Source organism: Diorhabda carinulata, chromosome 4, assembly GCF_026250575.1.
Source record: "Diorhabda carinulata isolate Delta chromosome 4, icDioCari1.1, whole genome shotgun sequence".
NCBI classification, from domain to species: Eukaryota; Metazoa; Arthropoda; class Insecta; order Coleoptera; family Chrysomelidae; genus Diorhabda; species Diorhabda carinulata.
In genome coordinates this window covers 25,700,777-25,711,352 of record NC_079463.1, presented here as the reverse complement: position 1 = coordinate 25,711,352, position 10,576 = coordinate 25,700,777, and the positions used below count along the sequence as shown (strand labels likewise).

The 10,576-nt window shown below is 30.7% G+C and overlaps 3 protein-coding genes across 4 annotated transcripts; all 3 read left to right on the top strand.

Moving 5' to 3' along the window:
• Positions 1–283: 283 nt before the first annotated feature.
• Positions 284–2,405, top strand: LOC130893494 (uncharacterized). 2 transcript variants are annotated; one of them, XM_057799689.1, is made up of 4 exons: positions 284–402; positions 461–581; positions 1,213–1,317; positions 2,117–2,405. In XM_057799689.1, the coding sequence occupies exons 2-4, from the start codon at positions 468–470 to the stop codon at positions 2,210–2,212; spliced, it is 315 nt and encodes a 104-aa protein (XP_057655672.1). In that variant the 5' UTR covers positions 284–402; positions 461–467; the 3' UTR covers positions 2,213–2,405. The 2 variants fall into 2 exon arrangements, with proteins under 2 accessions (XP_057655672.1, XP_057655671.1); XM_057799688.1 differs by lacking the exon at positions 284–402 and having other exon boundaries at positions 447–581.
• A 2,142-nt stretch (positions 2,406–4,547) lies between these two features.
• Positions 4,548–10,510, top strand: LOC130893493 (group XIIA secretory phospholipase A2). Its single transcript, XM_057799687.1, has 3 exons — positions 4,548–4,997; positions 9,385–9,627; positions 10,286–10,510. The coding sequence occupies exons 1-3, from the start codon at positions 4,766–4,768 to the stop codon at positions 10,435–10,437; spliced, it is 627 nt and encodes a 208-aa protein (XP_057655670.1). The 5' UTR covers positions 4,548–4,765; the 3' UTR covers positions 10,438–10,510.
• LOC130893492 (5'-nucleotidase domain-containing protein 1) lies at positions 5,314–8,243 on the top strand. Its single transcript, XM_057799684.1, has one exon. It carries the CDS (start codon positions 5,562–5,564, stop codon positions 6,921–6,923), a length of 1,362 nt encoding a protein of 453 aa, XP_057655667.1. The 5' UTR covers positions 5,314–5,561; the 3' UTR covers positions 6,924–8,243.
• Positions 10,511–10,576: the final 66 nt, after the last annotated feature.

The window sequence follows — 10,576 nt, the reverse complement described above, 5'->3', positions numbered from 1 at the left end:
TTTTATCTATGCGAGTCGTATAACAAGTTGCGGATATAACAGGCGCTACGAAAATACTCAGGGAAAATCAAACAACAAAATTGGATTTTGGTTTGATTGGTTTTCTTTTCGGTTGCTCGGATAGTAAGAAATCCGAGCTAAGTTTGTGTCTTGTCGAACAGATAGCAGAGGGTAAATCAATAGGAGAAAATTGGATTTTCACAAAAATCATTTTATGATGAATTCAGGACACTGGATGGAAATGAATAGTATAGACTACAGTAAATGTTCTTCGTTGTAAATTTAAATAAACCGCGAACATAGATTAGATTAGCTGCCACCTATCATTGAAGCTACATACCATAGTTGAAACACATAGTTGCACTTAGTTAATTATTTCTGGTATAACACTCCGATATTTTGGTATGTATAAATTTATTCCGATACATCGTGGAGCTAATCGTATAATGGGTATTTTCAGTACAAAAATGGCTGTAGATTTATCATCTCCGAAAGCTCAGGAAGTCATGGCTATTATCAAGAAGGATAAGATTGTTATATTCTCTAAAACATACTGTCCCTATTGTAAAATGGCGAAACAGGTTAGTTTTTATATCATGTAAACTATCTACTTTTTTGAAAAACAGTTGAACTAAACTTTCAATTTTATATTATTAACAGTGCAAAATACTTAATTCAATTATTTCTATTTGTTAAATATACATTAAAGTAGCTCGTTAATAGGCAAATCACTTTAAATCCCATTATCTGCAATTTATTGCAGAAAATCTTTATTTAATTGTAAATTTTGTGGAAAGAAAATTGATGACTCATAGGTGCACGATGATTATTAAAATAATTTTATAAAGCTGCCTTTTCAAGTACCTATAGCATATAAATTTTTATCAACTTTATTTGTGTCCTCAAATTTATCAAATTGTTGTTTTAGTTGAATCATGGAATGGAAAGTTTAAGAAATTATGGTTTTTCCTAATGGAAAGCAATGTAAAATTCCGAACAGAAACCTATTTTGATAATTGAATCCCGTCTAAATTTCTCTTATTTTATGAAAGTGTTGCTTTTTGCAGGTCCCCGAACTACCTGTATTGATTTATCTATTACATCTGTCTATTACATAAGTTGAAACTTCTGATGAGAATATGTTGTAATTTTCTCTTTTCCTCTCATTGTTATGAGCCGTACTTAATTCTAATTTATACAATATTACCTCAGGTATTTGACCAAATGGGAGTCTCATATACTACAATTGAATTGGAAAATAGAGAAGATGGGGATGAAATTCAAAGTATCTTAGGTGAAATGACAGGAGCTAGAACGGTAAATATTAAATTTAGTAACTGAAATTATTGAAAAGCCCTTTCAAAACTACCAGTAGTGACCTTTACTGAGAAAATTTTAAGTGTATGTGATGTATGTAAAAGATTTCACAAGTCCTTATGGTCCATTTCTGATCTAATGAACTCACTTCACACATATTAAGATATTTATTATTCATTGTAGTTTTCTTGTGCATACTTTATATTTAGATTTTACTTCATTTTGTCTTTATTTAGTTGTTTGTATGTTTATTTCTTAGTTTTTTACAAGCTTTTGTCTACAAATTAGAAACAACTTTAAATGAAAATAAAGTATTTCTCTTTTTCTCCATTTTTTTTTCGATAAAACTTAGGTACTTCACATCAAGTTTGAATGTTAATGGTTTACAACTTTAGCGTGATAACAAACGCTTCCTTGTTGGATGATGCCTTGAACATAACTTGTTAACTTTCTGAAAATGTTAATTTGTATATTTGCATTTCTTATGTATTATATACATCTATATATATATATATATATATATATATATATATATATATATATATATCTTGTTTTAGATAGTTTGTAAAAAATTTTTTTACCTTTTGTGTATACCATATATGGACACTTGGTTGTTAATAGAAATTATTATATTATTTAAAACCAGTGCTTTTGTTTCTTTACTCTCCATTTAGGCTTCTATGCAGTTAAGTTAAAGGGCCCCCATTAAAATAGAGTCCATTTTGGGCAAGTTACACTTTTAATTAGAGTTAAATGAAAATATTACTATTACAAGTTCACATATTATTAATTTTTTTAGGTGCCACGTGTTTTTGTAAATGAAAAATGTCTTGGAGGAGGATCAGATGTTAAGGCATTATACAGTAAAGGGGAGTTACAGAAAATAATTGCTTAGTGATAAGTTTTAAAAGATGGTACCCGGGTAGTTAGAATATTGTACTGTTGATTGTTTTAAATTTTATTTATATGATATAGAATTTACATTCATAACACTTTTTATCTAAAATTTTTTTGTCTGCATACTTTATATTGATATTTAAATAAAATATTTTGTTGATCAATTTTAATTCTAAACAAATAATTAACCCAAAAAGTATTGTTAGTTATTGGCTTTTCACTAGATTTTAGTATGATCAACCTGAAAACCTCGAAAATAATACATTGTAAAAAATTAAATGAGTAAACCTTAAGGTATTACCCATTAATTCAATACTCAGTGACAGGAAACACGAAATTATTTTAATAAAAAAATAGTAAACTGTCAATATTATGTACAAAGTACCTCGAATAATATGTAGATACCAGACTTACTTGGAAGGAGCATGAAGCGGAAACAACCCAAGAAGAGAAATTGGCTGATAGAAGATTTAATTTAACATATAAAAACAAGATTCTATTCTATAAGAACAATAAGGCTATACGGAATGAAAATATGGTAATGCGCAAGCAAATGAAGTATGGAATACCATTTGTGAAAGTTGTCATCAAAATCCAAAGTACTAAAGTACACCGCGACAGAATAGAAAATTACCCAAATATCCTATTACAACCAATACTTGAACCCAATAATACTAGAAGACTACAAAAGAAGAACTCAGCTGACTGAAAGGAAGGGTAAATGACTAGCATCGATTAACTGATTGAATCTTATGAAGCCAATACAGGGCAGTAAGGTAATATATATACATCATTTTCCCCAATATACCTGCCTTTGGGAAAAACCAAATACCTTCTACCTGACCTTTATTCCATACTTCTAAGAACCCAGAGGAGGCGTTTGGAATCGAGGAGAAATTCATTCTGACTTGAGAGAATTTGTTCGGATAAATGTTTACCTGTATTTAGTATTTTTAAATGCAAGGTCACAATCTGATAGAATCATGATGAGTGGTTATACTGTTTCCCATACTAACATACAAAGTTTCCCGAATTTTGATTATCCCTTTGTTTGAGCCCAGAATATGGTTAAGTTCACAGTGTTCTTTCAATGTTTTAACTACACTATACTTCTTAAATTTTGAAGATTGTTGTGTAAATAAATGCAACAGCCTTTTTTAAATTAATTCCTCTTCTACCACCGTTTCCCCAATCACACATTCCCTGTTTCTCTATTTAGCATCAAGTAACTGTATTTACTTACACATTTTCTTATTATACTCACAGAACATACCCTTGAGTGATCGCTTAGTGGAATGCACCATTTGTAACATATTTGAACGCGTTTCAAAGCTGAGGTAAGAAAAGTTTATTAAAAGTAAAAACTAGTAGTTTTTATTGTGAATATAATATTATCGAAATTTCATAGCATAGTCACACAGTATTTCATATTTTGTTTGTTAATAATTCTCCTGCTTTCCTTTCGAATCGATGGTATTAATTTAAATTTGGTCTTTTTGGATATAAGCACAAGCTTATATGTTAACAAAAGTTGTAATTAGTTTTTATTTTATTCAAATATATAAAACATTCTCATTTAACCCCATTTGTAATAAAGTTGAAGGGAATGTTAACTTATAGTAAAGAACCCTGTATAATACCACAAAATTTACTTACATTATTAAATACAAGTTTCATTCCTCTAATCAATAGTCACGTAAAAAGACTGTTGAGGATTTGAAGTGTTATTTATTAAAATATATCCTTAATACGGCACTGTTTTAATTTCTATGGTAATTGACGTTCTTATCTAATTTACTTTACATACTAATGAACAAGTTAGAAGATATCAAATAACTAAAAATAGTACGCAAAATGCAGGTTTCACATTTTTCAAACGGTTCTGTATGTCAACTTTTGTTAAACTTTGTTATCATTTCTAACTTGGAATGGAGAAGTCTTGATTACCAGTATTTTAGTTCAATGTTTAAATATATAAGACATTACCGAAAAGAATGAAAACTTTTTCGTCGATCTGTATTTGGATAAAATTTTCGCTAGTAGAAAAAAATATTGTATGCAATTCGTGTGTAAAGGCATTTTTTCGACTCATTTGATTGACGATATTCACATTCGTTGAAAAAACGCTACTTTACACACTTGTTACGTAAATAACAATTTCACTTAGCGATACTGAGATTTTCTTATTAGTTTCCAATATTTCTAGTTTTTGTAGAATACAAATTAATTACAGTAGCAAAGTTGACCTAAACTTATTCATTTTATTTACATTTGAAAAAAATTATGCTTTGGTTTGATTCTATCTACCTGAAATTGATTCAGTCATACCATGTACTGATACGGGCCTGTTAATGTGTATATATACCTGTTTACTCATATTTTAAATATGAAAACTTCGGCAAATGTAGAAAATTCATACTTTGTTCTTAAATGTCAATGAAATAAAAACACGTACATACTAATTTTGGCATGTAACAAAAAATATTTCAAACAAACATAACCTCTAGTATTTCTAAAACTGTGGAGATTAGTATTTTAACAAAGTTTAACAATGGATGTACCTTACGGCAAGTTGTTGGTGTATTTTTTAACATTCTTGGGTTATATTTATTCTGGTTATGGTTCCGGTTTTTTATCAAATTTGAGAGAAGCTGTAATAACAGCTGAAACTGTTTTTGGTGAAGTATTTAAAAATGTGATTAATGTTGCGAACCGATTTCGGGAAGTTAACGATATATTTGATGCAGCTGTTGAAGAAGAATGTATTTTTAAATGTCCAAATAGTAAGTAGCTGTCTATTTTTGTTACAGTATCATGCATATAAAATAAACAAATTAATAAGTTCCCTTTTTTGTGGTTAAAATATAGTAGCCACTTGGATGTGGCTACTGCTACGCTTCCCGGTAGACTAGCAAAATGACTATTACAGGTTAACTACTGATTTATTATTTTATTTTTCTCTTAAGTTCATTAAATCCATAGTTGTACATACATATACAATAAATAAACAAATGATAATCAACACAATTAATTATGCGTTTATTAACGCGATGCTCTTGAGCGATAAAAATCTTGAACGAAAATCTCCATTTGAGAATTAAAAGTAACGGTAAAATGGACCAATAGCTACAATCAAAGGCCAGCTGACCCAGTGACATTGATTTAAGATTTTGGTTGATTATTAGTGACACTAGTGATAGTGAAAGAGCATTATTCGATATAAAAAATTATCCCACAGTGTGAAAAATGTATCAGCTGACTATATATAGTATGGTTCTTTGAAGTTTACACAATTTTCTTCAAGACATTCATTAATAATAAGAGCAACCAAAGAATATTTGGAAAAAATGTGGACTGCTAGTTCAATTGTGAGTGGTTTTTCTAAACTGTGCTGCAGAAGTTTTTTAAATTCAAGGAAACTAGTGTTAAAACATAATCGGACGTTTTGTTACAATTCTGTAAAAAAAGAGTTGAATAACAAACCAGCCTTTAGTATAAATGATTATGATTGTATAGGATTCGATTTAGACAATACTCTAGCGCGTTATAAAATAGGGAATATGTTGGAAATGGAATATAAGATAGTTTCAAATTATTTGGTAACCCAGAAGAATTATCCAACAGAAGATTTATTGAAACCTATCGATCCCAACTTTTTTATAAAAGGATTGATTATAGATGATGAAAACGGAAATATCATCAGAATAGGACCGGATGGGACAATTTTACAAGCTACTCACGGTACGAGATGGTTGAGCAAGGAAGAAATATTACATTATTATCCTACTCTACATTGGCATGCTACTGATTTATTTGTGGAGAATCCTTTGCAGACTTGGAATGGACCTTATGCAGAAAAAATGAGAACTTTGTTAGATTACTTTGATATAGTAATAAGCTTAGTTTTTGCTAGGGCTGTAGATAGTATAGACAAATTATATGGCCGTAGAAAAGTCTATAACATCTGGCCTGATCTTCTTAATGCCTTGATGTACATGTTTAATAGAGAACATTATGAAACTGATACTGGTGAATATTTTCCAGAAATGAAAAAAAATCCTGATCATTATTATTATTCTTGTACGCCAAACCTTATCAATTGGCTCCAAGAATTGCGAAACACTGGTAAAAAACTTTATCTAATAACAGGAGCTCATGCAGATTTTGCAAATCACACGGCTACCAGCACTCTAGGTCCAAATTGGAGAGATTATTTTGATATTGTCGTATCTTATGCTAAGAAACCAGGGTTTTTCATTTTAGAAAGGGATTTCATAGGTTTAGATGAATCATTTAAAGAAACTGGCCCAGTTACCAATCTACAGAAAGGCGCAATCTATACCCACGGCAACTGGAAGGGACTAAAAGATTTTTTGATCAATTCATCCAATATTTCTAACCCCAAATTTGTATACATAGGAGATAATCTAGTGCAGGATATTTATACTCCAAATGTGCATTCTCATTGTGACACAGTTAGTGTTTGTGAAGAACTGGAAGCTGAAAACACATATGATTACCTTGGACAACACCCCGATAAATACTTTTTATCATCTACATTATGGGGATCATATTTCCAATGTAAATATTCACAAGAAAGAACCATTTGGTACACTATTATGAAGAACAATTCAAAGATTTGTGTACCTAGCATCGAATATCTGGCAAAATATCCACTAGATCATCAATTTCAATGTTTAATATGTTAGAGTATTTCTTAAGAGTAGCAGTTTTACCTTTAATTCATAATTATAATAATGTTGTGTAGGTTGTGAATAATTTATGGCAAATATTAATAACAATAACTAATATAAATAATTCTTCACATATATGTATAAATGGGAATTTGCTTTTGAATGTAGCAATTTTTCCTGATTTTCAGTCATCTGTACAAACTTAATATCTCATATTTCTTATATGTTATCCATTTTCTTTTTCCAAATCTTTTTTTGTTCTTCCTATTGTGCATTTTTTTCATACTGCTGTTGCAAATTGTTGATTCAGGAAGTTCTTCTTCGACCAACAGATCTTTCACATATTATTTGCTGTTGAATAACTTGGAGGGGTATTATTTCCACATTTTTTAATATCTCATAGTATTTCCATTTTCTTCTGTTTTTGGCTATTGTTAAATTATCGTGACGTTTTAAGAATGTCTTAAAAGATGAGGCAATAATTTTGACAACCGAAAAGAGTTGTTTGTCTTTTATTACTGACTACATTAACTATATGTTGTCCGTGCTTCATGTTGGAATTTAAACTGGTAATCATGAATCAAATTATGAATAAATTATTAGGGAATCCTGATGCTAAGAAAGAAGAGTCGTTTGAAAATGTGTCAGTTGTGGTGGTATATGTATAAAGTAGACTATAATTTCAAGAATGTTGTTCTTCGGAAATTTCATTTATTCATTTCATTTATTCTAAAGTATCCAACAATCAATTGAAATTTGTAAAGGGCGAGGCAATAATTTTCCAGTCCAAAAAATGCCGGTGTTCTTTAGTTAATTTGTTAATTAAATTAATATGTTGTACAATGCTCTTGTAAGAATGCAATCAATGCAATGCAATTTAACTTCTACAGTAATATATTTTATTTAGATATTAGGGGATTTACTCAATTGTATGTGGTAATTCCAATTCATCTAGTGTTCACATTTTTGTTTGTACTGGAAGTTAGTAAATCATGTTCGAACAACAACCTTTAGTACCTAATAATGTGTAGGGAATTGAATATATAAAGTTGAGTATTAGATTAAAAAGCTGCTACTTTTAAAAATATATAAGATGTAGTTGAATATGTAGAGATGTGATATAATTGTTTTAGAGTATTATTAAAACTGCTGGTTTTAAACAAATTCATAAAGGAATCGTTTAAGTAACAATTTTTTATTTAATAGTTACTTCATTATATGGGTTGTTTTGAAATTGATTAAATGAAGCAGTATTTTTATAATTAATTTATATTCTTAATTCTATCAAGTGTATGACATGTTTCATGTCGATAATATATTTTTGTGTCCTTTGTTTATTATTCAACATATTCTTTTCTGATTGCCCATTCAAATAAAAAAAAATCTCAATATTATAAAGAATTATAGTAATGTGACAATTGAGGAGGAAAAAAATTTGTATGGATGAAACAGATTTTATTTTGATATTCGTTTGATAGGTAATCAATTCATTGTTATAATCCATTCATCAACAAAATAATATGAAATGACTAACGATTACAAATTAGTATCACTGGGTACATGCGTACGGTCCCAATGGGGCATGGGAGGCCCATGGAATCATATTGGATATACTAAATTTGGATCTAATTATGACCACGAGGCTGAGCATCCGCAACGAATTGCAGGCAATACGAAAATCTGAATGACTGTTAATAGTGATGCCCAATGGACGATTGACTCTAAGTCCATAATATTAAATAATGGATCTACTATCATATTTGATCGACGCCATACAAAGCTACAGTAAAAGTCATTACGGCTGAAACGTTATGTTCTAGCTTGTACTAGAGTTGGTGGTGGGCGATGAGTGAAAGATGCAGTTCGTTTGGGTGCCCTGTCACTTCGGCAATAAGGAAAACTACAAGGTTGTTTGGATCAACAACCACCAAAGGCTCCAGAATCTAGTCTTAATATAGCCAAAAGTGTTGATACAACTAAGGCTAATTCACATATAGATAAGCTTTCTGACTTTCTTACCAATCAACTGCTCATTTTAGACAGACTACTGGTGACTGACCTTTGAACCGGATAAGGTCATCTTCATACTATAGGCATTAAGGATGAGTGGTGAGTGCCCGCGAAAGAAATCCATTTCCTAAATAAGCCTTACAGTTTTTCGAGTGAAGCTCAATCTAAGGTGAGTTATTAGCTTTTCAAATGACGTCTGCAGTTGGAACCATGAATACGAAATTTCTATTTTAGGAACAATAGATTTCAGATATCCTCATAGGACAAAATCTAGAGGTACCAAGTCGAGCGATCGTGGTGGCCATTTTGTTGCTTTGACCAATCCAATTGCTTCTTTTTAATTATTTTATTACTATTTCTTGGCGAACATTCCGCCATCTATAAAAATTTTTTGAAACTTTCTTATTTTTGACTCAGAAACTCTAGAAATATTTCCGCATTGGACTTTTTGGTTTTATTTTTTTAGATGAAGAACCTAAACCTAACCGATATCATTCTCCTACAGCTGACGGTTGTGGTAGTTTAGGTTTGACAATACCCACGGAATACTTACCGATTGGTGAAATGAAAAAATGTTGCGAGACACACGATATTTGCTACGACACCTGTCGTAAAGACAAAGAAGTGTGCGATGTGGAATTCAAGAGATGCCTTTATAAATATTGCGAGAGCTATGATAAGGTACTGGGTGGATCAACAACAGTTAAAGGTAAGTTATGGTAAATTCGTCACACAAATCTCGTTTTTCCTTCGAAGTACCATCGACAGCTGTCAACTTTTGAGATTATTCTCTCCAATAGTTTACACGAAGCAACAGAAAAGCTGCTAGAAAACTTTTACTTACTAGATAACATGAAGTTCAGATGGTAGAAAAAACGTTTTGTCTCTAAAAAAAACTCACAGCTTCAGATGTACCTGTCTGGTAAAGGCCAAGGCAAATATTTCCAAGCTACAATATCTCATATAAAGTGCCTTCTTTTTGGTGGTAGGTGTAACATTTTTTGAGGAGAAACTTGTTTTAATATCCGTACAGATTTGATCCCTCTCAACCATAGTTGAAATGTGTCTACTTCCTTAGCCTCCTCGTTCCCCAGACCTCATCTGTTTGGACTAATATCTACGTATTAGGCTGAACAATATTCAGAGACGACTTCAGTATATGAATACTATTTTTTGGACTAAGATTACTTTTATTATATGAAAGATACAGCACTTTGAATTCTTATCTGATCATTCTGTATATTATTGGACTTATTTAAAAAGGATATTATAACGGAGAAGAAGAAAACGATGGTAAAATTAAATGAATTAAACTTGACTGATGAATGTTTTCAAGAAAATAAATATTATTTCTGTTTTCGTTGTAGCTTGCAAAGGTGCTGCGAAGATGTTGTTCACCGGAACCTTGACGCTTGGATGCAAGTCTTATTTGAATGCTCAATCGAAGGCTTGTTATTGTCCTTCAACTGGACGGGAAGATAAACGAAAAAAATATTCCGGAGGAAATTCGGAACTATGAATTATAATTAATTGGTTTTGTTATTGTTTAATTTATTTACTATGAAAATCGTTTATTACACTATTTACTATTATTTCCTCCCGATAGGAAATTGCGTTTTTCTTATGTTCGGAAAACCCAAAACTCTCGGTTCTATCAA

Bases quoted from the DNA above. Each gene is read 5' to 3' on its own strand.
- LOC130893494 (XM_057799688.1), top strand. From the start codon at position 447: ATGGGTATTTTCAGTACAAAAATGGCTGTAGATTTATCATCTCCGAAA. The intron at 582-1,212 runs GTTAGTTTTTAT...ATATTACCTCAG, and splicing joins ATTGTAAAATGGCGAAACAG to GTATTTGACCAAATGGGAGT. The intron at 1,318-2,116 runs GTAAATATTAAA...TAATTTTTTTAG, and splicing joins AAATGACAGGAGCTAGAACG to GTGCCACGTGTTTTTGTAAA.
- LOC130893493 (XM_057799687.1), top strand. From the start codon at position 4,766: ATGGATGTACCTTACGGCAAGTTGTTGGTGTATTTTTTAACATTCTTG. The intron at 4,998-9,384 runs GTAAGTAGCTGT...TTATTTTTTTAG, and splicing joins TATTTTTAAATGTCCAAATA to ATGAAGAACCTAAACCTAAC. The intron at 9,628-10,285 runs GTAAGTTATGGT...TTTTCGTTGTAG, and splicing joins TGGATCAACAACAGTTAAAG to CTTGCAAAGGTGCTGCGAAG.
- LOC130893492 (XM_057799684.1), top strand. From the start codon at position 5,562: ATGTGGACTGCTAGTTCAATTGTGAGTGGTTTTTCTAAACTGTGCTGC.